Source organism: Neolamprologus brichardi, chromosome 15 (genome assembly GCF_056152115.1).
Source record: "Neolamprologus brichardi isolate AB-2024 chromosome 15, ASM5615211v1, whole genome shotgun sequence".
Lineage (NCBI taxonomy): Eukaryota > Metazoa > Chordata > Actinopteri > Cichliformes > Cichlidae > Neolamprologus > Neolamprologus brichardi.
In genome coordinates this window covers 22,760,930-22,787,983 of record NC_142118.1, presented here as the reverse complement: position 1 = coordinate 22,787,983, position 27,054 = coordinate 22,760,930, and the positions used below count along the sequence as shown (strand labels likewise).

The following is a 27,054-nucleotide window of genomic DNA, read 5'->3' as shown; positions in this document are numbered from 1 at the left end:
TCATTATTTAGGATGATTTCAAGTAAACTGCTGGCTTTCCCACAAAAACCATCTGACAGAAATCTTCAGTTTTATATTTATGTCTCTGTTTTTCTCTCGTCACTTCATATTTTAACATTTCAGAGTTTCCAACTGTAATCAGACATCTTCATTAGGTCTTGGGTCCATGTAGATGTAGCAGCTCATTATTTTTCCTTATAAATAAAACAAAAAATTGAGTAAAATTACTTCAAACCACAAGTTTTAGCTGTAAATCAGTCAGCAGGACTCACTTGTCTTCCCATTTTCGGACATGGGCTTTCCCTCCATCTCGGGGTAGACGGGCACCAGGGTGACAGTGTACTCTGTGTTTGGATCCAGGTTCTTGAGCACCGTGCTGGTGGCGGTTCCAGGAACCGAGTCCTGAGTTGGGGGGAGGAAGAAACGACTTTGAACTGGATGAACTCCTTGATCTGGAGAACAAATGAGCGCTTTGGCAGCCGCAGACAGATTCTCAGAATGAGCAATGTCACCGTTTAATGTTTTCTTGGACGCAGCTTCACTCAGTATCAGGAACAGTTAAGACTCTGAGATAAAGATGGATTTCTGCACAGGGCTACCACTTTAAAGGCTGTCCTGGGACAGGATGGAGCTTCAGACAGAAAAAATGAGAGCAAGTCTTCCTTTGCATGCACTCCTTCAGGTCTATGCTGCACTTTCAAAATTCTACTTCTTCTTTGTCCATTTAATCTAATTTTGTGTCAACACGCTGAGATAATGAAATAAAAAAAATCATCTTATTTTACGACATCTTCTGACATAACCTTTGGGGTAATGAAACTAAACAAGATATCACCACAACTTCACATAAAACAGTCAAACTTTCTCCTGACTCAGTAGATCTCATTTCTCTGTCAAATGTTTTCTATTATTTGCAAGAAAACATCATTTTTTTAAAAAAGGCAACAACCTCATCTGGTGGTTTTCATCTTTTGATATCGTGATCTTACAACTTTTCCCAAGACAAGAACGCTCTGGTGTGTAACTGCCTTGGAAACGACCTCACGCCACTGACTCGACGCCACAGTAAGAGCCAAAAGGGAAAAATAATATCTGCTCACATGGCAACTTGATCTCCCCTTAAAGACGAGACTTCTAACTTTGATTCGTCAGAGGTCCAATTTTACACACACAGGAGAATTTTGCACTGGCTTTTTGCCCACAAGGATTTTTAAAGTAAGAAGAAACTTCCACATCCTTACCACATCCTGCTCTCCTCCAGCTGTGGGCACCCAGATTACAATGTACTCGCGCACATTCCCCTCCGGTGGCAGCCAGCGGACGTTCAAGGTGCTGGTGGTGGGATCGGTCACCTGCAGGTTCCTCACAAAGCCCAGTGGCTCTGAACAGAAGTACAGCCAGAACAGGAAGTCAGTCAGTGCCTGGATCTGAGTGACATATCTTTAGTGTAGTCAGCGGTTAAGTGGTTTCTGGTGATAAGTTTTAAATCTTTAAATAGGGAACTTTGTGAAGCTGCAAAAACGTTTGAAAGAGAAAATCCTGCAGTATGCCCTCAGTCTGCACCTCTGACCCTGGAGTAACGACACTCGATGGAAGACTCTACAAAGTACGTTTAATGTTACGAATGATATGTCGCAAGTACTGTCCTTAAAAATGTTGCATGTGAATCACTGATCGCTATGGTAGATCTACCATCACTGTTCTAACCTGTGAAGATGGCAGACTGCCTTCAGATTTTCCCGTCAGTGACAGAAAATATTCCGTTAACGTGATGTCTAGTCTGGACTGGCTTGAAGGCCGGGATCAGCATTGGCCCGGCTCTCTGCTCTTTGAACCCATTATTTCCAGTGGTTTGTACCTTGCTTCGTCATTTTTTACTGCTTTTTTAAGCTTTCATTGCTATTCACTGTGACAAACACCCACATGGCCAATACAAACGAGGCATCCCGCCAGGTGAGGGAGGCAAAATGGAAAAAAATGAGATATTCTGTGTCTTTGAATTTGTTTTGGCCAGGATGAATGCCCAACTGGAAGCAGGTCTCTATTTAACATGTTATAAGATAATACATAGCTCAGGTCGGCTATGTGTTCCTCTGAAAATATTGTAATCTGCTAAAAATGTTTCTTATTGATGTAATGTGGCAAAGAGCAGTAAGCCAAAACTGAGCCAGTTTTCCTCCTCAGTCAACTTTCAGTTCAGCCAGACTCTGTTTAATTGTTTCTTTAAGGCTCGGGTGTTTTTTAATGTCCTTCTGAGCACATTTCTAAACATACTATGGGTGTCACATGACCTCAAGCCTCGATACTCACTTGTCTTGCCAGTCTCAGACAGGCTTGGTCCGTCTCCCTCGGCGTAGACGGGGACCACGGTGACGGTGTAGCGGGTGTCCGGCAGCAGTTTATTCATGATGAATGTGGTGGTACTCTCAGACACGGTCTCCTACGAAAAGATGCATCAGATTTATCCTGAAACTAAATACCAGAGAGACCATATGTTTGACCTCAACAAGGTCAAAACACAAATAAAAGTCTTCCTGAGAAAGCATCTGAGTCTCACGAAAACAGTAAATTGGCTTACCTTAAAGCCTAACATGGGAATTTTTAAAAGCTGAAATATTTCTTGTGTTTTAAAAAGGAAAACAGAAGAATTGTTTTTAAAGCAGAAGAATCTTCTGAAACAACCTCTGGATCATCACAAGGCCTTTTCTACAGTGGTCCAGTTTTTATTCCGCTTTCAGGAGTGGTTTGAAAAACATCTAAACACTAGACATATTTGTACGTTCCTCAAGTTTTTTATTTATTGCATTTTCTGAAATGTTGCTTTAGTTTCCTTGTTGTTGTTGTTGTTTTCAAGGCCACCATAGACCAGCAGAAACAAATAACACCTTTAACACCTGTTTCTCTGGTAAATATTTCTTCCCAGTATTTACAGTTTATTTGACATTTTGTGTGTGTCACGCAGTGGAAAGTTGTGTTTTTTGTTTTATCAATCTGTGTATTGATACATGGTGTTGATTTTATTTGCATGATTTTATTGTGATATTTATATTGCATGTTTGTTTACTGATATTTATATTGCGTGGTTTTATCCTCATATTTATATTATGTGTGTTAATGTTGTTGTACCATATTCCTTTAATCCACTGTGGACTAAACAGACAATTGTAGGCACCTGTGAGGTGGGGGCGTTCCCCAAGGTGGCCTATCAGCCACCAGATTGGCCTGTTAAAGGGGATAGTGAGCGCAGAGACAAGAGGAGCGATGCATGAAAGGTGAGCAGGAGAGAAAGAAACGCGTGTAAGCCCGCACGTGTGTTGAAGGAACTGCTGCCTGACTGTGGGGGGCCACGAGTCGTTCGGCAATCCAGTCCCAACGGCAGGAACAGCAACAGTGGGTGGCGATGGCCGCAATTCACAACAGGGCAGGGGTGCCCCTCTGCCTGCATCTGACGGTGCTACGAGGGAGGCTGTGTGCAGGTGTGGGGCGAGACTGTGCGGCGACGCGCTGTCAGGAGGAGACAGGTCTACAACAGGAGCCCCCTCCTTGTTCTTCTGGCCGGCGTGGTTTCCATACCGGAAGAGAAATTCCTCTCCTGTTTCAGATAAGGAACATTCTCCTGCATGTGGCTGTACTGTGGGATTATGGGACTGGGGGGGTAATTTTAGCATATGGGAAACATTTTTTTAGCTTTGTTTTAATAGTGTATAGTTATTTCTGCTGGCAGGGTTTTTAGCGCATTGAGAACACTGTTTTTATTGTATACGGGGGATTTTAACTTGTATTTGTGATTCTGGCTGGTTTTTTTATGGAAATAAATGGTGGGTGTTCAAAGCCAGCTTAGTTTCTGTGCCCTGAGTGCTGACCCGCTCACTCCCCTTCCTCTTGTATGTGAACGGACTTGGAGGTGAAGATCTAGGTCCACCAGTCTTAGCGGCTACATGTGCGCAGCATTTTGGTTTGTGAGACAAAACCACGCGAGCAGCAGTCAGATTCTTTTGGTCGAGCAGTTTGAAATTCCTTTGCAAAACTAACGTTGACGTGCTAATTGAGGGGTGAAGGTTGTGTAATCGACAACGATAAATGAGCCGCTTCTGAGGAGATAAACCCGAGTGGCCAAATCATCTGTCGGCTGCGTTCGCAGCTGTTATTTAGTGCTGATGGCACTGCAGAAATATAAAACCCACAAACATGTCATACAACAATGCGAGCTTCACGTTGCCAGAAAGGATTTAGACGGTTCTGTGTGGCAACTGCATGACGGGATTATCCTGTCAAAAAGCATGACATCACCAAATCTCTTCTGAGAGCTTTGATCGCTTTGTCTTTTTTTAACTTCTGCTGAGCATCTTGGATTTCTTTTTTTTTTTTTTTTTTTTTTTTGTGCCGTTTTCTGGAAAATTGATCAGACTTTTTTATTACAAGCTTTAAAAGAGTTTTACCAAACTCCCTCCAGCATTTTGTCGAGTGTAAAAACACCTCAGGGGCAGAAAAAAGGTCTGTCAGTATCGCGTGATGACAGCTTGTCAAAGAGCGATGATGCTGTCAGCAAAAGGAAAAGAAAAGGGTGAACACGCTGATTAGGACTGAGATGTTTAATAAGCTAATGTCAATCTAAAAACTGCTCATTTCAGAATCTTCACCGACTGACATTAAACCTCAGGCAAAGAGACGAAATCCAGGAGGAAGTGCTAAAAACTGCAGTTCCTCTAACGGCCACTTGAGGCTGGCTCCAAAACAGTCATTTCCCATAGAGTCTCATGTTTAAACTTCCAGCTTTACAGCGGAAATAAACATGTTTACAGCCTGCTGCAAAAATGATTATAGTCTCTGTGGATAGTCTCCCTTTTCATAAAAACTGCACAAGGGAGCTTTTTTTAAAAATAACTTAACTATAATTTGAATACTGTTTAACACTTAAACTTAGAGCTGTCGCTCCTCTGACTGACAGGCCACTGCATTTTTCACACCAAAAGTTTGTTTACTCTGATACAAATCAGCTGAATAGTTTGCAAATGTGTAGCTTTTAGCCATAATTTGGTTTCTTTTCACACACCAAAATCTCCAAGTGATCCAACATGTGTCGCTACAAATTGCATGGTTTGTAAGCGGTGGTTGATCTGGGCCAACTACTGGAGGGTTCAGAAGGTGACAGGGTCTCAGAGCAGTTGTGGTTCAAACCCGGGTGCGATTATTGTGTGCACATCTGCACAAGGGAACCGCACCAAGGAGCAAAACCAACCAGAGTTTGACTCAAACAAACTTTTTATTTTCTGAGTTCACATATCTGCTAAGATCCCAGTGAGTACATTTTGTTATAAGTATGAGGGTCCATGTGACTGCTTGTTTCTTTTTGACTGTGCAGACTTGCAGTAGTTTACATTACAGTGCACGAACTATGCACATTGGATGTACAAATTTTATGACTTGCAGACCATCCGAGATGTCTGTGCTTCAGTTTTGGTGAATTAATTTAAAGTATTTCACTTGTCTGTTACTGTGGATGCAGATTAATAACAAAGCTGATGACTGTTTTTTCCTCCTGTGTAGCTCCCTCTAGGATTAATAAAGTTTTTCTGATTTCTGAACTTGTCCTGCTAACGCAGCTGATCATGACTATGATTGGCCAATTCAGTTGGGTTGTTTCCTTTCATGCATTTCTTTTCAAATCGAGTGGAAGAGACTGGATCATCTCATCTCCACCACCAAGTGTGTTTGACACAACCCCCAGAGCGATCAGGGCACACCATGTCAAAAAAAATGATAATCCACAAACAGTGAATGACATTGCGTGGCTACATCCATTTACAGCCTTCTGCAGTCTTTAGAACAAATCAGTTATCGGCACTTAATTCATAAATTCTATGAAGAGAGCACTTACTTTAATCTCCAGGCCTCCATCCACAGGAACGTAGATGATATTATATCCCTGAACGTTGCCATCAGCAGGATCCCAGGTCACAGTGAGGGTGGTGATGGTCGGGTTGGTCACACTAATGCCACGTACTCCGCTCAATGGCACTGAGGGCGCAAATGTGATGAGCGTTTAAATGACAATGAGTTTTTACATAGGGTTCATTTTAAAAATCTTCTACAGTGACCTACATGTCTTTCCATCCTCAGACTGGCGTTTGCCTTCCCTGGCAGGGTAAACGGGTAACACCGACACCGTGTATGGAGTATCGGGTATCAGGTTCCTGAGGATGACGTTTGTGGTGCTCGCAGGAACTTGTTCCTGTTTGGCAAAATTAGGAAATAAAATGTTGCTTAAATGCTTCAGGCTCATAATTGGTTGTTTCCTGGAGAAAGGAAGCGGTATGGCGTGCATGGAGCCTCACCATCTGCTCTTCCCCACCGGCTTTGGGCACATAGAAGACCTTGTAGAGACGAACAGCTCCGTCAGCAGCATCCCAGTTCACATTCAGAGAAGTCATTGTGGGGTCAGACACCCTCAGGTTCTTTACTCCTCCCAGAGGTCCTGAACAATAAGTGTTTTTAGATTTAGACCATGTGAAGAGCCTGAATTAATGATTCCAATCTGTCGTGTTTCCATCATGATTTCATTTTGTTTTTCACAATAAGAAAAGACGAGGGGAACGAGGCTATTCCTCGATCTATAAAGTGAAGGTGTTATTCATTTGTGCTGGTGGTTTTGGTGTTGTTTCTTCTTTTTTACGATATCCTTTCTTTAATGAGCACAACTGACATCTGCTGTTTAGTGTCTCCATGTCTCAAAACAACCTCCCAGCAGACTAAGCACAGGGCAGAGAGGACACTCGTGGGTTCTCTGCAAAAACTGGTAAATCTGTTATTTCAGGTCATCTGATATTTCAGTTCTTGTTGTGTTTGTAATCATTTTCAGGGCTCAGGAAGGAATTCTGTTTGAGCCACAGGGTTTCCCCTAGATATATGACCCCATAAAAAAGGAGATTTGGAAGCACGTGTAATCTGATTGGTCCAATTATAACTTTATGTTATGTTTGTTACATATGAATGGAGCACAGGGCTCTGCCATAAAAAAAAAAGCACTGATAGGATATCAGCAATATAAATATCATCTGTGAGAATTATGCTGCCAAAAAACAGACAAAAACACAAATCAGGTTACAGAGCCTCCCGATAAAACTGCACCTGTCCCTGAAATGGTTTGAAATTGATGTGGTGTATCAGTGAAGATGGACTCTGTGTAAAAGGGTCCTGACAGGGTCGTAAATTCTTTGTAGTTGTACGGATACCTAGAAATATCCCCAGAGGTGTTTTTGGGGGGTGCGGGGGGTTCAAACTTACTTGTCTTTCCATTTTCAGACATCCTCTTTCCATCTCCTGCAGCATAAACCGGCACCAGGGTCACAGTGTAGAGAGTGTCGGGCTGCAGTCCTCGCAGGATGGTGGTGGTTGTGCCCGCGGACACAGTTTCCTAAGTTTAGCAAGAAAATACACAAATTAGCTGCTCTGATGCAAACATATAGTCAGAAATAACATCAAGCTTAGGGTAAATCCTCCTCGCCAGCTGTGAAACACAGTAATTTATCTCTAGTTGCTGCATGTAACAGGGGGCAAGAGTCAAGTCTTTTTTTTTACAATATGTATTAGATTTCTTTATAAAAGTTTAAAATGGGTGTTTAAAGGCCTAAAAGTTTCAGACATGATCAGGCAAATTGGTGAGTAATTCAAAGTCACGGCTGACAGGAAGCTGAGGATGGTCCTACCATGCTCTCATCTCCTCCAGCAGCAGGAGCATAGATGACTCTGTACTCCTTAACTCGGCCCTCGGCGGGCTCCCAGCGCACATTCAGGGTGGTCATGGTTGGGTTCAGCACCTGCAGGTTCCTGACTCCGCCCAGAGGCTCTGCAGGAACACAAACACAGGTGAAACAGGGCGAGCTTTCTCTTTTCTGTCCTTCATCTTTTCCTGGAGGATTGCGATCAAAAGCTTCAGCTAGCTCCTTTCAAAGCCAATGAGTCACTCTACGTCAAGATCGTTCTTGATCTTTGACAGCGTTTCTCTGGGAGAAAATGCTCCCCTCAAAAATGTGACTGAAAAGTTTTTCTGTGTGGGAATACAGTTTTTAGAGTTGAAACAGGGTAGTTGTTGCATTCTGCACAAAACAAGCTGCTTAAAGATGTCACTTGCAATAAATTAAATCATGCTTTTCTTAATTTTTCAGGGGATTAAAAAAAAGTGACACCTCATAATGATTTTTTGATCTTTCTATCGCAAAATATAATATGATGGTGTTTTTTAAAATGTGTTTGATTAAGATTTTCTTCTAGATATGGTTTCTTTTACTGTGGCACATGCGCTTTTGTTTAGCCAAAGGCCAGAGATAGCAGGGAAATGTACAGACTCCTCCTAAGTAAGGTAAGACAGACTCATCGGCTTGACTACGTAACCCCAAAAGACAAATTCTGAGCCAAGAAAATGCTATTTTTTCTTTTTTGTTTACTAAAAAATTCTGTACAACTGAAAGCAACTTGTATTCATGCAGGAAGCAGATTTCACTATAGCAGATATTTAATGTGAAACTCTTTGTCTCTGGATGTGAGTCTTACTGGTTCTTCCTTCTTCTGAGATATCTTTGCTGATGCCGGTGGCATACACCGCTGCGACGCTGATAGAGTATGGCGTGTCAGGCTCCAGCTTCTGCAGGATGACGCTCGTCTTCTTCCCTCCAACCTGCGTCTGTTCACAGGAAACACGTTGGCAGTGAGACTCGTGTTCACATCGGAGAAACACAGTAGTTTATCGGAGCTTAGTGACAGGTGGCTGACTCATGAAGAAGAACGCCACAAATGGCAAACACAAATGAGAGAAACATTTGCTGCCAGCTGTGAAATAAAAAGTCTTTTTGTTTTTGTTTTTAATGTTTGTTATATGTTTTAATGTTTTGACATTTAACGGATCTCAACTGGTCATGGCAGATGGCTTCTTCCCACTGTCACCAAGTGCTTGGCTCAAAGGGGATTGTTTGATTATCGGGATATTCGTTTTATTATTGTAGACATGATGAGCATTTAGAGGGAGCATTTGGGAAATGTTGTAGAAAACACCTGCATTGATTTTAAACAAAATGGGAGCATTTCCAGGAAGTGACAGACGTGACGGTGATGTAGCCGCTCGTTGTTTAAAGGAGTTCAACGTGTTCCTGCCTGGAAGTATAGAGCAAACACACTGAAAACTCATTTGTCCCAGCTGACTCTGATCTTTTAAATGACTCTGTATGTTTTTAATGTTGCTGGGGGGGTTTCTGGATTTTGACAGCTGTTTACTTGATGTCTGTGTGATTTCTGCTGACTACATAACAAATGAACTCTCAGAGATAATAAGGAAATCCCAGTTATTTGCTCCTTAATAGTTCTGATTACTATTTTCGTGTCTCTGAGACAGAAAGACGAGTACATGCCAATGTGTGCTCCTCTATTTCTGCCCCTTAAAAGCCACAAGTTGGCTCCACACAGTTGGAGTGGATGGATTTATATGTATATTTCTTTGAGTCGTGTTGGGTTACTGCATTCGATGTTCCTCTGCAGGAACACGGATCACATGAAAATAAAAGCATTTGGGGAACAATGTGCCGTGAAAGACAATTTACTGTTTACTGTTTGCAGCTGGTCTGGATCAGATATTTGAAGAGTAATGAAAAGCTGCACACCTCCACCTCCTTATCAGCTTGTCTGTGTCCTGCCTTCGTGTGGAAAACTACCACAGCATGAATCACATCACAGCCACTTATGAAACGATGGAAAACTTATTGACTGACTTATTTATTAAATCAACATGAGTTTGTTTGCCTGCGCTGTAAACAAACACCAGCTGATCTTCTGTGGCGAATGTTTGATGTCATCTGCAGTTACCGCCACTGACCACAGGTGTCGCCACACCGGCTAAAATGTTTCAGCCTCTAAATGCGCGATCATTTATCCGGATCTCGAATCATCAGCCCTCTAAAAATTCAAGCAAAGCCCTTAAGTGTGCAGTGGCTCCCAGCGTGGCATGTTTTGGAGAGGCATCCACTGGTTATTAGGATAATGTCAGCAGAGTATTTACATCATTTAGACTTCTTTCTCTGAGAGATTTGAAATCTAGTAGACTGAGAAATCCTGAGCAAACAACTCTGCAGTCCATCACACAGTGGATGCAGCGCTGTAAACACATCCACAGAGGGCATAAACAGTTTGTGGTAGCTAAGGGATAAATTACTGGAGGCATCACATCCCATTTACATCAGTATTTTAGGTATTTGGATGTTTCATTTTATTCTGGGAAACATACAGAAGGTGAGTATCTTGTTTAGAGACAGTGGAGTGTGTTAATAAAACAATCAGTGACTCTGTGGGTACTATACTTGATATTTTTTTTTTTTTTTTTTTAACCAGATAATTATTATATGAGGTAACTTCGCTGCTCTAACCCAGCACTCAGTAAATGAGCCAAATATTCATCTAAAGTCTCAGAAATAAGATGACACAGAAATCATTTGTCTGAGCTTTTTTGTGAAATATGCCACAAAAAGTTTTTTATACGTGCTTTTTCTAGTTTAATATTGCACAGTTTTGGCTTGTCCAACAAAGGATGACTTGCAGCTAGAAGGTTAATCCTGTGTTTTCAGTGTTATGAAGGTGGTGCCATGGCAACATGCTTCAGATGTAACTTACTCCAAGCCAGGTTATGATTAAGATAAGAGATCAACGGTTATGAAATGTACCAGTGGCTTCAGTTTGAAAACTGCTTTCTGTAATAATTAATATATGTTTGAATTCTTTTTGTATTGAATTATTATTTAATTAATTACACATGTAAACACAAATTTAATGGAATAACAGCTGTAATCTGTCAAATTCTCTTTAAACTGCACAATATGAAAATTTGATCTAGTCCAACCAGCAGTCTATGCTTGTGATTGGACACATATTGTAGTGCCACCACCTTTCATGTAAACTCTGATGAATGGACTGATGAATGATGGGTTGACTTAACGAGTCGATAAGTCCCTTTGTCTGATGTTTTAGCCTGATATTAGATTAAATGGATTAAGCCTGAGAAGGAAAAGATATCCTTGATTTCTCTGCAGATTTCTTTATTGGATTAACCTTCTAGTTCTAGTAATGTGGAGTTGTGGCTCTTGTGACATTACGGAGTTTTGAATTGATCATTTTATTTTGCTTTTGACTGGTCTAGCGTTGGCCTCTGTGTCCCATTTTATTTTGAAGGTGAGATTTCTCTGGTGTCTTGGTCTAATTTGACTTCCTGCCTTCCGTTGTGCTCGTCTGACACTCCCTGATTGATTTCACCTGCCTTTAATTGTTTCCTCAAGTGTTCTGCCCTCTATCTGCATTTTTGTCCCCGTTTTTGTATTTTGCATGTGTAAAGGGCAGTTGGATCATCCCATTGCTTATCACTGTTCAGACTTCAGTCGTCAGACCTTCAGAGTTTTCACCCCAGTATAAAGCTCACTATTTTCTCTACTATACATATGAAAAACAGCAGCCTTAGCCCAGAACTGGACTGACGAAGAAGCCCCGTTTTTTCACCCAGTTCCCAAACTTGAGAGGAAACCCTGAGCTCATCCATAAAACAAACAAGCGTCTCATCTGGTATCACATGACTGATGCTAAGAACAACAAGGCTGCACGACACCAGATGCTCTCGGAATTCTGGCGCGCACATCTGATGCAGCGAGTGGATCGGAGCTCTGTTAGACAGATTTGCAGCGCTGACATCATGCCTCGGCCGTGACACGTTGTTTGGGGGAACACTGTCATAACATCTCAGAGACACAGCGACCCCCCTCTAGATTCTTCTCATACTGCTCGCAGCTTCTTTTCAACTCGTTTCCACTGCTAATGATTATTGAGTCAGCGTGTGGGAATGCAGTGTCGGCGGTCAAACGTGGGACTCCTCAAACTCACCGTCGTGCTGCTGGATGTTGTCACCAAATAAAAGCTAAAATGCTCTGTGAGGAAGGAGCCTGGAAACATGTCTGGCGGTGTGTCACTGACCTCCTTCAGATCATTGATGTGCATCTCAAGATGGAGGTGAAATTTAAAACAGAATCCAGCTCGTACTGTAAATCCAGCTGGTTTTGTTTTTGTTGTCAAAAGCTTTTTAAGTGAGCCAGACATCAAATTACAGATCGCTCCAGTGCAGTCGGAGACCTCGAGTCTCAGACTCTACATTTTACTCCGTTTAGAAATATATTTCTCTTTGTACATCACTAAATGAGTCTACAGATTAAAGCTTTACATTAATTATACTACTCACATTCCAGTTTATTAGGTACAACAAAGTCGGGGTATTTTTTTTTTCTGGTTTCTCTCACTAGCTTGAACTACCGGAGTCACTTCACCACTCTCCGTGTGTAACAAACAAAGAGGGTTAAGTTGACGGAGAGCTAAATTAACTCGAAGAAGAAGAAGACTTGCGAGGAACAGATAATTAACTGAACTGGTACAAAATGTAAATTGAATAAAAGGGGCACTGGTCAATGCTTTTGGCAGATCTAATGTGATATATGCACATTTATATGGTGCTTGTGTTTTTGTTGGCTTTGTTGAGCACTGAGACAGTTTTGTCAGGTGAGAAGAAGCTCCTGGGATGAGAACAAACACGTCCACGTCTGAGTGCACGGTCCTCAGCCAAAAAAGGGTGGCGTGGGAACAAGTCATGGCCTCCAGGGGAGGATTTTAAGCACCTCAGTCTGGAGCAGGAGACTGAGAAGGATTGGGACCGTGTTTGCAGAGATACTGACAGTGGTCTCCTGTAGTCTACACTCCCACCCGCACCTATGAACATGAGTTGTGGGTCATGGAGCTCAGAGTAGAGCTGAAAGGGTCCAGCAGAGGTGGTTCAGACATCCTGGATGCCTCCAAGTTGTTTTGAGCTTGTCTAACTGGGAGGAGACCCGTGGACAGATTCAGGACGTCCCTGAAAGATCGCGTCTCTTGACTAGATCGGTGTCCCCCACATGAGTTGTAGGAGGTGGGCTGGCAGAAGGAGGCCTGCTTAGACTGCTCTAATTCCCCGCCTGATTTTTTGTGTTTTTTGTTTTTCAAATGTATTGTATTTCAAAGCTTTATTTACTTATTTAAACTAATTATTCAGATTTAGATTATAAGTGTAAAAGAGTGATCTGCTGTATTTCTATAGAGACTACCAGCCAGCATATGAAGTGATTAAATTAGCTGCAATATTCAACAACTTCAGATCCAGTAATATCATGTACATGATTCTGCACAAAGACTGCTTTTACTTTGGGTTTTTTGAGGATAGTTGGATCCTAAAAGGTCTTTCACTGCTAGCAGATCCTTTATTCTTGCTCACTGCCTCTTTTTTATGTAATACTGCCTGTGTGAGGGCACAGGATACTGCACAAGAGCCAGAAAATCATTCACAAAAATTATAGCCAATTTTCACTCATGGTAGATTTTGATCCACCTGTGTCTTGTTTAAAAAAAATCCCCGATTCACCCTGATTTGCAGTCATTTTCACAGATCTTAAACTAGAGATGATGATCTCCTCTCCTGCACAGTTTACTTTACGGTTCACAATTAAACATTTATTCAAGTTGCATTACACAGGAGGGAAATCACAAAGCAGGTGCCATCAGTTTAGGCTCATTTATCAATAACAAACGAGATTCTCTGACTCAACGATGACTAAGAACGACGATTTGACTTTTATTAGAAACACATCTAAAGAACTCAGAGATTCCTTCTTGGTAACGATGTGTTTTATGTGTGAGAATGAGAAAGCCTTTGTCTCTTCAGTGCCTTTAGTTTCTCCTTCTACACTGTTTTATGTCGTTTTTGCTCAGTTTTATAGATCTTGAAGTCCCATCTCAGGAGGTAGAGGAAACTTCCCATCAAATCCAGCAGTTTATAATTGATTTGTTTCTATATGTGCTTTGGGGCTCATTTCGCTGACTTTTCTGACAGATTTAAAGCTCCACATCATCTTCAGATATTCACTGATTTGTCAGCAAGTGGCTGAAGCAAACCGGAGACCTTCCCACTGGTCAAAAAGCAGCACAGCTGGGAACCTCCACGCCCCACAGCAGAACAAACCTTCGCTTTGTAAGAGCGCGTGGGGAAAGTACACCTGGGAAAAGAATTTAGTCGTGTTGTTCTTTCGATCCCTCGACAAACAAACAAAACAGGAGTGGGTTTACAAGACGGCAGAGAGGGACCCGTTTTCTCATAAATGTCAAATTTACTAAACAATCATTGAAACTCGTCCATTTTGGGTGTAAAAACTTGAATAAACACTTTAGACATCTCTGAATTCGCCTTTTGTTCAGAGTCAGTGAAACAGCTCCAGCTATGGTCTCCTGATACAACAAAGAGCCAAGTGGTTATATCATAGAGGCCGTATTTCATGTGAATTCTGCTGCTTGGTGCACATTTCCTGCACATTAAATGATCAACTGAAGCTGCGATACCGAGGTTATATAAACTCAGTATGAACTTGTACTTTCTAAGACTCAGAGACAGAGAAAAAAAAACCCTAACCCTTTAAAATTGAGGCCTAAATATTCAGAGATAATAACCTAACAATGTCAGTGGTCAATGACAGCAAGACCTGAAGGGTTATGTTTGGGAGTGGTGTTCTGTTATTGGACTTCTGTGCGAATTATGTTGTCCATAACAAACACCATGTTTGAATATCAGGGTGTACATAAGTGTATGTGGCACCAGGATACTCTAGGCTACAGGTCGATGAACAATTTTGTAATCGTATCACCGGATCTGCTGCCATATGTTCTCTGAACACTTGGATAAAGGGCCATGCTGTCAAATGATTACCACCTGCTGGTGAATTGGATCAGGTGGCGGAGCAGGATGCTGGACAAACCTGGCATACCTGAAAGTATTGTGAGGTTGGGCTGGGAATGCCTGGCAAAGGCCCCGGTCCATAAGGTCTTCAACTCCCACCTCCAGCAGAACTTTAAAAGCATCCCGAGGGAGACTGGGGAAAGTGAGTCCAAATGGACCATGTTCAGCACCTCCATTGCTGAAGCTGCTGCAAGGAGCTTCAGGTGCAAGGAGGCAACACCAGTACCAGATGGTGGAAATCTGAGGTGAAGGGAGCTATCAAGCTGAAGAAGGAATCCTATCTATCAGGATTGGTTAGCCTTTGGGACTTCAGAAGAAGCTGATAGATGCCAACAGGCCAAGTAGAATGTGGTCCTCCATTTTTACTTAACCTCCTAGGACCTGGAGTCCACATATGTGGACATCACATTTTGGGTTATTTAGACCAAAATATTCAATTTTGCTCTACAAGGGCCTGATATCCACTTACAAGGACATTATACTGCTACTGTTCTATCAAAATTTTAAACGAATATCCTCATATGTGGCTCTCATTTTTCTTAAAAACAAAAATAAGATAAAAAAAAAAATCTGGTAATTCTTTGTTTTTACATTCATTGGGCCCCAATATGCCCAAATATACAAATTAAAAATGCATGCCGTGGAAGAGTTCGGGTCTTAGGAGGTTAAGAAACAATTCACCAGCCTATGTCATAGGCCCAGCCTAAATGAGGGCCTATGTCCTCATTTTATGTTTGACAAAGGTTTTAGCAGGTAAAGGTGAATGGCTTGGGCAGGAATTGAGCTGCAGTTTGGGGAGGGCCTCCAAGGGGACTGGTGGCGGCTCCCAGCCTGGCAGATCTCCATGTACTAAATAGAAGTGAAGACGTTAAATAATTGAAAACGGGAGGGAGGGTGGGGCACGTAAACGAGAACGAACAGCTTGTAGGCCTGGGGGAACCTATATAGATGAGAACCGGAAGGAGCGTGTATGGAGGCGTGGTTCCGCTTCTGAAATTCCGATACTTAATCTCCAATTAATGCAGAAGAAGAAAAAATGCCCTATGACAATGGATGGATGGCAGCACTGGGACAGGTTAAGAAAAAGGTTTGGATGGACTGCTAAGTTTAACATGTCTTGAAATACAGGTGTCTTCATGTACACACAAAAATATGTCAAACTGTGAAACTGATTGGAGAGGAGGCAGAGGTCCAGAAATCCCACTTCTTTCTGACCTAAACAGTTTTCATTTTCAGTTCTTCCAGTTGATCACTTCAGTCAGTGCCCTCTGGAAACATCCAATGATTTTTTTAAACAGAGATATTTTAATGTGCTCCCTTGTCATTTTCTCATCCTAACTATGATTTAATTTGTGCAAACTTCCTAAATTTATGGCACATAGACACCCTTTTCTAATGTATCTGTACACTGATGATGCCATCATATTCTCATACACAAACTTACTATGAGGGCCTCGCCTCCAGCGACTGGTCTGTAAGTGATCTTGTAATTCTGGACGGTGCCGGGGGCGGGCTCCCACTTCGCCGTCAGTGTGGTGGTGGTGGCGTTTAAAACTCTCAGGTTTTTGGGCGACGCAGGAGGCACTGGAAGCACACAGGTATGTAGAGTCAGATAAACAGCACCTGTATATGTGTGCGTGAAACGATCGGTGAAAATGATTATGATGATGTTGATGAGGAGGAGGATGAAGATGGCAGTTATGATGATGTTCTCACAATCCAGCGGGTCATGGAGCTGGAAGGGTTAATTTTAGGATGAGAGCAGCAGAGTGATGAGGTTTAAACCAGTTCAGAGTGGAGTTGCAGGTCAGGAACGTCTTATTAAATCACTGGTCTCATAAATATGGAGCTAAGTTATATATTTTTACAAAAGGAAAAGTCCTCATGCATAAAAAGGATTCTAAAATTGGACACAATAACACAAAAAACACAATTATTATGAAAACAACTTTTATAACTGATGATTCTAGGCAGGAACTATGATTAATTTGGCAGACACTATAGAAAATTCTGCAGTTTCTAACCAATGCTTTGGGGGAAGTAATCACACATTTTTAGATTGCAAGAAATAAAGCAATGGGTGCTTAAAAATAATTTGGGATGTTAACGATTAGCTGTTTTGCAACAACCTGTCTTTGGGGTTATGATAATGCATTTGTTGATCATAAAAGGACACCCTGAAACAAACCAGGGCCCTGAAATTTAGACATAATAATAAATATGACAAATTTGTCGATCATTCATATAAGTTTTTTCTTTTTGAGTAAAGAGCATCAAAGCACATTTTTGGTAATGAGAGTGGGTAAAGTTTTTATTTAAAAATCAGATTTACTTCACTGACCACCATCTCCACTACAGAACCTCTGAACAACATTAAACTGATGACGAATATGTGATGACATAATAAAATGATGTTATAATGTGAGATGAACATGACGGCAGGAATGACAAACATGTTGGGAGGATGAAACAGGAACGAGGACACTCATTCACAGTGATGGAGGTCTGTGGAGGTTGACGTGTTACTGGTCAATTTTCACACTTCTTGCATTTGAAGCCCTGAATTTGCGTTCACACCACAATATAGTCCATGTCCGTGTTGCCCCAAACCTGGGGATTTTTTTTTTTTTTTAAATTGTTTATTGTTTAAATCTTTTGGTCTGATATATCACTTAAATAGCTTCTAATTATCTTGAAAATTGTGTTAAAAAACTGCAGTGGTTTAAAATATTTCAAGTTATATTGTAATTTTTAAGTTTTTAAGCAGATACTGGCTGCATGATAGCTAGCAACATTAGTTAGCTAGCGATATTAGTTAGCTACCAAAATTAGTTAGTTAGCAACACTAGTTAGATGTGTTATTTATTCTATTGAAATGTATTGCTTATCATATCTTATCTTTTGTAATTATCATAACATGACATAAATAACTCTTAGATTTTGTTTTTTGCCTTGCACATATTTCTATTTTATATATGATGACATTTAATACCACAGTGCTTTAGTTACTGCTGTGTAACAGAACAATGTGTTACCTACTGCTAGAAGTTAAACCAAAAACTTGCAGAGCCTCCTCACACTGACTCTGCTATGAATTAAATAAACAATAATGACAAAACAACAACAACAAACAACATAACAATAAAACAAACAAAAAAAACAAAGTGTAGACTTCAAGGATCTGTGAATGACTTCTCTGTGAGACTTTCTCTATAAAAATGTCACACTTGCAAGCATACTTTGATGATAGTATTTTTTAAAAGATTCTTTGAAAGGCCATCATATTTTTTACATTTCCATTCTTCACATCCAATACAAATTGGTCTATTACTTACTACAGCAATAGAAACACAGAGTGAAATACAAGACCACCAAAATCCATTACAGACTTTTCTTTAAAATCCTAGAACTGTGTATTTGATTAGTAAACAACAGATCTCTGCAAGTTGGCATGATTTTACCTGATATTCAAGTCTTGTGTGAGTTATTCTGCTAGGGTAAAAAGTAAAACTACACTCTAAGTGCACAAATGCAAATGTTTAGCCAACAGAAATGACTTTTTTTCTGGTTGATATGGTTTTGAATCAGTCAGAGCTGAGCCTGCAGTACATTCGTGATAATTTATGTCAACCACGCAGCTGTGACGTGTCTTTTTTGCTGAACTCTTTGCTCAGGTTTGAAGTTGGAGAGTTGTGGTGTGAACGCACAGTAAAGCACTAAAATGCATAGACATGCAGTGAAGGATGACTGAAAGAAAAAAAAGAAAGTGTGTTCTCATTAACATCGTCCTGTATGACCACGTTACCATTCCACACACAAATCATGAACAATACAATGAAAAGGAAGCTGTCCTTCTCATACGACATACCGGCTGGTATTGACTTTAACACTAGAAAGAGACGTTGAGAGGACAACAGTGTTATTTTAAAGTCATACACATCTGTGAAAGTAAAACATTGGGATGATTTGTTGGACGCTGATAAGAAGCGGGGGTTTACTTACATGTGCGTTCATTTCCCATCAGATCTTCGCTCTCTGACTCATCTGGGTAGATGGCCGTGACGGTGACAGAGTAGTCGGTGTCAGGGTCCAAATTCTCCAGAACGTGGGAGGTTTGGTCGCTATTCAGGATATCCTAGTAACGGGTAAAAACAGCACATACATATGTATCTGTGTGTGTTTATTGCTAACCAGAAGATGTTCTTGGCGCTATGATGTTAGCCTTTCAAAGCAAAAACCTACAAGACTGAGCGCACAGTGAAAACGACAGCTCTTTAGGTCAAAGGTTAAATCTGTCACATGGAGAAAAAGTCTGCCTTTGTCTGCCACAGCTTTCTGTTTTATGTTGCCATTTTACAAAGTTTCATAATTCATAGCTTAAAGTTGGAACTTTAAGGCACTGACTTCATCTCATTCACAGATTTTTGTGCTGATGTGCATGTTGGGCCCAAAAACAACTTTGGAGGGCCGAAGCTTAAGCAGTGGAAAACAAAGGGAGCATTATTATTGCTGTAGTCGAACTGGATGTTTTCACTTAATCTTGGCAGTTTTGAGGAGTCTGTGAAACCATAATGGATTGTTCATGAGATTTTTTTCCCTTCGGAATGACAGGGTAATTTTGGATTCAAACAATGACATCTTCAGTTTCATGATTGTAACGTAACCAACGCTCGCTGGGCAGAGATCCACACGTTGGTGGTTTTATTCTAGTTGAGAAAATCAGAGCAGCGAACTCAGCGACTGCAGGTGTGCTCGAATGCTGCTTCAAGCTCACGCTTCGGTTTTAATCAGAGAAAGAAAACTCTGCTAAGCTACAGGCAAAAACACTCACAAAGCTCATTGATTGGTTGGACATGGATGAGACAACTGAAAGCAGATGTTTACCGCTGCTGCAGACAGACCGCGCTGTCCAAGCAAAGCTCATTTGCATATTTTGAGACAAAGTACTAAAGCGGGTTTATTTACCCAGCTGCTGATAACAAATACAAATGTAACATGAAAAAAAAAACTAATTCTGATATTATAGAAGTTAACATGCCAGGTGTCTTTGGCCTCAGCCAGCTGGCGTAACGTTTCAAGATCCTTCACCTTCTCACAGCACACGGTTTGTTTGTTTTTGTCTATTTTCCATCTTCTTTTTCCTTTCACCCTAAATTAACTGTGGCAGCTGGCTGTTCCTCCCCGAGCCTCGCTTTGTTGGAAGTTTCATCCTGTTAAAAGGCAGTCCCCCACCATCACCAGTTACTGCTCACTGGGCATCTTCTGGCTGCTGCTATTCTCTCGCTAACATTTTAGGGCCTTTACCTTGTAGAAGGTACAATGTAGAAAACCTTGAGGTGACTGTTGTTGTGAATTCATGTTATAGAAATTAAAAATGTATTTAAATGAGCTGAATTATCATGAGATATCTTTAAAAATGTGTTCACCTAATGCATAGGTTCACTTATCTCTCTTGAAAAAGAGATGAATTGGTCTGTGAGGTAAAGTATCTGCAGAGACAAACACATGGCTGGAGCTACACCATGAAAATGTGCAAAACTTCAGCCAAGAAGATCTGAGATGATCCCAACCACAAGACAAGGTTAGTTATTATTATGTTACTCACTATGAAAAGTAATTATCCTAGTCTGCTATCTTAGTTAAGTCCACAGTTAAACTGTGCGTGTCGGGGTCATCATGGCCATCATAGTTTACATACTGAGGTTTTGAAAGTGTAGCTTAAAGGTGTGCTACACATGAACAATGCCGACAAAAAGCTGCAAAAGCGCAGAATGACAACTGAATAGCATTCTGGACTCACGCCTATGAAAACAAAAGAAGTAATAAAGCACTTCAGTGTGTTGAAAGGATGAAGCCTCAACCAATGCACTAGACCCTTAGATCTGAATAAACAGTGTTATTGGGTGGTTTACATGTCATCTTTTAACAAGCACATACACACATGCAGTTTGTTCTGGAAAAAGCTTGAAAATCTGATGTCGCTGCCAATTGAAACTCTGTATTCAGAGATGGAAAGAACTTCTTCTGCTGCAGTCTTTGTCCCAACTCATTTGAACACAGACATTTTTAGACATGGCCAGGCTGGTCGCATCATCGCCCACTTACCTGCTGGAAGTTTGTCTCCCCCCTTTTAACCCAGCCAACACGGTAAAGGGACACGTCGGGGCCTCCGTGTTCCCACGTGACTCTGAACGAGGACTGGGTCACCTCAGAGAACCGCAGGTTCTTGGGCGCAGGAACAACATCTGTAAACGTGGACCGAAATGAGACAGAGGATGTCTTAGTGATGATGCAACAGCATGTGAAGAATCCCTTTTTTATATTATTACATAAAGTTAAAGATATAAAAATACTTAATATTAAATTATAAATATAACCCTGCACATCATCTAAAGACTTTTTAGTGTAGACCAACCTTCATGTGATTGCCACTTTCCTAAATCAAACCCTGATTTTGTTTCACTTCATTTGTTCAACCAAAACTTAACCGAGTCTGGTTTCTTGTAGAGGTGGAGGATGCTCTGTTAGGATTGTTCCTGCTTTTGCTATAACCAGAATTAAAGCAGTTGTTTCTCCTTCTTTAATGAGTGCAGGATGACCAAAAAATATAAAATGTAGATTCATACCTGTGATGGCGCTGCCGAGCATCGGGGTCGCGGGACCGTCGTCATAGATCGGGGTGACAGCTAGATCATATTCTGTCTGGGAAATGAGGCTGGACAGCACCAGGGTGGTAATGTCGCCATTAACTTCGATCTGCCAAAGGCAAAATTTAATTATTAGTGACCCTTTTTAAAAAAAAAAAAGGTTGGACAGCTACATTTAGATCCACAGTCCTGAAATACCCACAGATTTTGCAGTAAATAAAACGTGGGGGCATTTGTAGCTCAAAAGATAGAGAGAGCTGTCTACAAACTGGAAAGTCAATGCTTTGATCACCAGTTCCTACACCCTGCAGGAGGAACTCTCCATAGACTCTAGTGGTAAAATGTCCAATATTATATACACATCTACAGCCTGAGACAAAAACATTTTTGATCTCTCTAGGGAGGGAGATTTGTTATATTTCACATCTACTAAATGGACCTCATGGCTTGGGTCACTGTTTGGTGAACTTTAAATGTCATAATCCTCCCCAGATAGATAAAAAAAAATTACTAAATAAGACTTTTATTTGATTATATGTGGCCTTGAGTTAACAGCAGCGCCGTCAGATTTATTGTGTGATGTAGTTGAGATGTTTTTGAAAGTAGGCTTTGAGTTTATGAGTCAGATTCACCAACTGAGATGAAAGCAAAGAACGTAAAAGACGTGCACTTGTAGGGTCAGAGAATGGTAGGTCATCAAATAAATCAGCGAAAAGCTTTGACATATTAAAGCGCAGAGACAGTCTCCACAGTCAGATTTTTCATTTCAGCAGAGAGTTAAGTTAACTCAGGCATACATCCAGATGTGTGGGCTTCCTCTATAGAGACAAGAAGCCTTCAGCACTAATCCTTAAGAGAAATCGAGCTGTTTCGCGTCATCTATCAGAACCTTCTGGAAATGTCAGGTATCCACGGACGGCACCGTCAGCTGCCGAGTCATCCCAGACTGTTTGTCGTCTGCTGACATCCAAATGAGAAGTTATGAGGACAGAGTGGAGCTGGGATGATGGAGTCAGGCTGGGCTGGCTGCAGCAGCCAGCGTGCTTCTGCCAGCAGACTGCGTTTCTCATAAGCACCAGGCCAACAAAGAGGAGCTGCAAGGTCGGCCGTAACTCATCACTTTCCCAGAACGAAGATATCTCTGCTGAGTAAAACTTCACCCATACGAGGCTCTCTGTGAGGCTTTATTGTTCAACGCCAACCCTCAATGACCTTACAAACAATACAAGCACTTTCAAACAGACGCAACTTTTTATTCGATGAGGGAGTGACAGCTGATACGTGCCAATGGAAAAAGATCACAGCTGCACTTACTGAGCCTGATTTAGAAAAGTTGGACGTCACGCTTCTCCTCACACATAACGTCCTGATCGATCAGACTCCGTCGTGTGTTAAAGACCTCTTAGTATCATTTTATCCCTGCAGACCACTTCGCTTTCAGACTGCAGGCTTATTTGTAGTTGTAGAGACAGACGGCCTCTATACTATTACAATTAGACTTTAAACTTCTAGTTAGGGCTGGCTCAGGTGACCTTGAACTGTACCTTCTTCATGTTGCTATAGGCTCAGGCTGCCGGGGGACTTCCCATGATGCACTGAGCATTTCTCCTCCTCTCCTCTTTAAGTTTGTGTGCTGATGCTGATTCTACTGGGAATCTTCTTCCTGTTAAAAAGGGAGTTTTTCCTCCCCACTGTTTGCAAGTGCTTATTTTCTTAATGTTGTAAGGTCTTCACCTTATAATATAGAAGGCCTTTGAGAGCACTTTTATTGTGAAGTATGACTATATGAATAAAATGGAATCATATTGAATTAAAATAAAGACGTCCAATTTAATGCACTCGGGAAACAGACAGACATCAGTTATAGCCACTAGGTGCCCTCTCACCGTCCCTTTATCGTCCATTCTGATCAGTGACTTGGAGATTGTGTAGAAGAACTTTGCGGTGCAAAAAAGTGCATGAACTCTATTGTTGGAATCAACATTCTGGTTACATTTGTAATTTATTTTAAATTAAATCCTGATCTTTTCCTGAGCTTAACCAGGTAGTTTTCATGCCTTAACACAACTAAAACAGGGACATGGGGTTAAAGCCTACTTCCCCTCAACCTCCTTAAGCTGATTTTTGCTTCTTCTTTCAAACGAAAAACTCATTATTTCCTTCAATGAAAAAACAATCAGCACTGAATAAGGTGACGACTTAGGAGGCCACATACTGGTGTTTTCTATGGGACTGACATGAATGGGAGGCATGCTGGTTCTTATTTTATCACTGATTAATCTACAAATTAATATTCAAATCAATACACTGAATTAATAGTTTTGTCCAAAATCTAAGCCCATTCAGTTTATAATAAGTTGAAGCAGTGAAAAGCAGCAAATCCTGACATTACAGAGCTGAAACCTGAATATATAATGTATGTGCTTAGAAATGACTGTAACTAATCAATTATTTTGCACTTTCAAACCCAGAAAGTGTAATAAACCACGACCATGAAATATATTGATCATAACTCCACCCATAATTAAACAACTGCTGCATTAGCACTCCCTCTGAGGTTTTTCATGTATTAGTCATGTAACCCTGCAGCGGAGCTAGCACACTATCATAAAGCCACAGCTGTACCTCTTTCACTTCTCCTTCCTCAGGTTTGTAGGTGATGATGTATTTGCGGACGGGTCCAGGAGCAGCATCCCAGTTGAGCCTCATGGTGCTGTGAGTAACGTCGCTGATTCTCAGTTGTCCGGCAGCCGGCCTGGGCACTGCAGGAAGACAGGGCAAAGGAAACGTTAACCACCCTGAGTGAAGCTCAACAACATCTCCTACTCTCAGCATTGTTGTGAAGACATTCAAAGACACTGCCGCTGACGCTGTGAGGCCAAAACTGAAGAGCTGAAAAACAGACAGCAGCTTCTTTTTTCTTTTTTCTTTTTTTAAAGAAAGCGGTCCTGCTTTGGTTTGTAGTGCATCTGTTTTCTATCGATAAGTTCTCAATCCAAAATTTCGGAAACGAGATCCAGCTCTTATAAAACAACAGCTGACATGAAATAAAACTCCAAAACCTCTTACCTTTCCTAAAAACCATTTCTGAGAAAAAAATGATCCAGGATGGAAGTTCTGATTTCAAGTAAACACTTTAGAAAAGTGGTGGGGAGGGATTTTAAATATTTGAATTCTTTCTGAGACAGAGGACCGCTTTAACATAGTTGAGCTCTTTGAGGTAAATAAGAACATGACCAGTGTACGATATGAGTTGGCTACTAAACCACTGTAGTTTACTAACCTTTCTTGTTTTATTTGTGTGGTGCTTTGCACTAACTAGTAGATATCTACTTCTATTTCTTTGTTGCTCCTGTAAAGTTTATAGATATAGTTTCTAAGAAATCTAGAAAGCTAAATATGGACATTTGCGGCTCCAGAAAATCAAGATGATGATGGATATGAAGGTAAATTGGATGATGAACTAATCAGCAGCACATTGGTTCAGCGGTTAGCACTGACTCACAGACAGACGGCTCACGGTCGGACTGAGGCTGACTGTTTTATGCTTTTGGATCACTGAAAAGAACTGAAGCAGCTTCTAAAGACCTGATTCTTCCTTCAGCTAAAATACTGCTGCTGGACAGTTTTTAATGAGTTTCTAATAGCATTTTTCTTCCATCGTGACTACTTGACACCCAGGCTGATAGCTACACTTCATCTATCTTCACCTGTCCAGTGTTTGGCTTGCTGATGGAGTTTTAATCCACCGACATTACAGGAGCTCTGCCCCTATTAAATGTCCTCAGAGATCACATTTTAAACAGTTAAAAATCAGTTTAACGTTACGTACAGGTGACTCCCGTGCCCTCCAGAGGCTCGCTGGTGGCTTCTCCGTACACAGCGTAAATTCTGATGTTGTACGCTGTGTTTGGTATCAGCTGCTCCAGCTGGGTACTGGTTACATCTCCAACACGTAGCTGCACAGGGACAGAGGTGAAGGAAAGTGACCGTCGGAACTCGCATACATTGAAACTGGAAGAACGGCTGAACTTGGTGTGCACAGACAAAAGAGTTGTCAAAATATTTTTTTAGCATAAATAAAAACAATCAATAAGTAGCTAATAGTCCTAATGATAGTAACTTTAACAATGGCCCAGGTAAGAAGTAGAATACATGGATATAACAGAGGGGTTTTGTCTCATACACTTCGGGGTCACCATTGGGGTCTTTGAACATAAGCCGATAACCTCACTGATTATTCATTAAACCTTTCAATATGTATCTTCTTCTTTTAAATCACACATTAAACACAAAAAAGCAAGAAAATTTTGAGAAATTTGATATAAAAGGGTCTTCACGAAATTGTATGTCAAATAACATGTGCTGCAAAGTAAGTTAATGCTCCCCTCTACTTCACAGTTGCCGCCTGATTTCCAGTAAAGACCACCTCACTGTACATTTAATCATCCTTTAAATTTTCCTCAGCTGTATAATCGCAAATGTAGGTTAACACCAAAGAGGCATTCAGTCCCATCTGTTCTGTTTATATCATCTTGATGACCTCAGGCCATGAGCTAATCCTTCCCATTACCAGCGTGTCTGAGGGCTCTGCTCTTCGTAGGCCTGGCCTGAGCCGGGCTGCAGAGGTCTACTTCCTCATTGTATCCACATCTGGAAGTAGTAAGGTGATGCAAGCAGAAGCCGGCTAATATCAAATAAATGTGGAAAACCTCAACACGCAAATAAAGAGATGTGTCAGATTTGTGCTGATCTACGTGCGAGCGTCCCTGTGTTGTGGTGAATTTGTGACATTGTGGGAACATTATTAAGTTTACTTTCTCACATTGTTGGGACTGGGATCATAAATACAGTTTGCAGACCCAAACCATTGTCAGGGATAAAGTACTGTAACCTTGGTGTTCGTGTACCTCACTCTCCAGCTGAGGCTCGGAGGCATTGATGGATTTGTACAGCAGCATGTAGCCGGTGGCGCCGACTACTCCGTCCCAGCTGACCCTCATGGAGACTGAGGTCTCATCATACACGTTCATGTTCTTCACTGTGTACAGCGGCACTGAGGGGACAGAAACAGTCAGTTTAACACACGGCACAACCACAGTCTTCTTTGGCTTTGCTAAACAGTAACAGAGTGGACAAATCTCTGTGTTTGTTGGTTCAGCCACAGAAATTAATTCCCTTTTTCAGATTTTCTGGATTAACGCTCCTTGACCTTTTAGTTATAATATACAGAGGTGGTTTTGGTACAATAACAGGATAATGACCCCAACAGACCCAAAATGTCCCAAAGTGATCTTAAAGCTTCAGGCTTTTGATGGCTTCTGTTTTTTCAAGATATTTTTCAGGACTTATTTGTTACTTTTTGTTGGATGTCACATAAAAAAATCTAACCAACACACTTCCTAGAAACACAGAGATATAGAAGATAAAACCAGGTTAACACAGAAAGGTATTTGCTGAAGAAATCTGGCTTCTTGGACACACAGATGTCAAAATAGTTTAAAATTTTGAATGTTCTTTTATTTGATAAAAGATTAATAAATACATTATTTTAAAAATAATAATAAAAAAAAACAG

At 41.1% G+C, this 27,054-nt stretch overlaps 1 protein-coding gene across 1 annotated transcript in view; it reads right to left on the bottom strand.

Moving 5' to 3' along the window:
- The window catches only part of col12a1b (collagen, type XII, alpha 1b), a 154,982-nt gene that overhangs the window by 72,721 nt on the left and 55,207 nt on the right, over positions 1 to 27,054 (bottom strand). The window contains exons 23-39 of the mRNA XM_087852439.1: positions 26,388 to 26,533; positions 25,310 to 25,436; positions 24,103 to 24,239; positions 21,457 to 21,586; positions 20,936 to 21,075; positions 18,833 to 18,965; positions 18,699 to 18,719; positions 16,275 to 16,414; positions 8,551 to 8,680; positions 7,707 to 7,846; positions 7,285 to 7,414; positions 6,336 to 6,475; positions 6,103 to 6,232; positions 5,879 to 6,018; positions 2,311 to 2,440; positions 1,242 to 1,381; positions 273 to 402 (exon numbers count right to left, since the gene is read on the bottom strand). Of these exons, the coding sequence (XP_087708565.1) occupies positions 273 to 402; positions 1,242 to 1,381; positions 2,311 to 2,440; positions 5,879 to 6,018; positions 6,103 to 6,232; positions 6,336 to 6,475; positions 7,285 to 7,414; positions 7,707 to 7,846; positions 8,551 to 8,680; positions 16,275 to 16,414; positions 18,699 to 18,719; positions 18,833 to 18,965; positions 20,936 to 21,075; positions 21,457 to 21,586; positions 24,103 to 24,239; positions 25,310 to 25,436; positions 26,388 to 26,533 (2,184 nt within the window). The remainder of the gene's footprint in view (positions 1 to 272; positions 403 to 1,241; positions 1,382 to 2,310; positions 2,441 to 5,878; positions 6,019 to 6,102; positions 6,233 to 6,335; positions 6,476 to 7,284; positions 7,415 to 7,706; positions 7,847 to 8,550; positions 8,681 to 16,274; positions 16,415 to 18,698; positions 18,720 to 18,832; positions 18,966 to 20,935; positions 21,076 to 21,456; positions 21,587 to 24,102; positions 24,240 to 25,309; positions 25,437 to 26,387; positions 26,534 to 27,054) is intronic.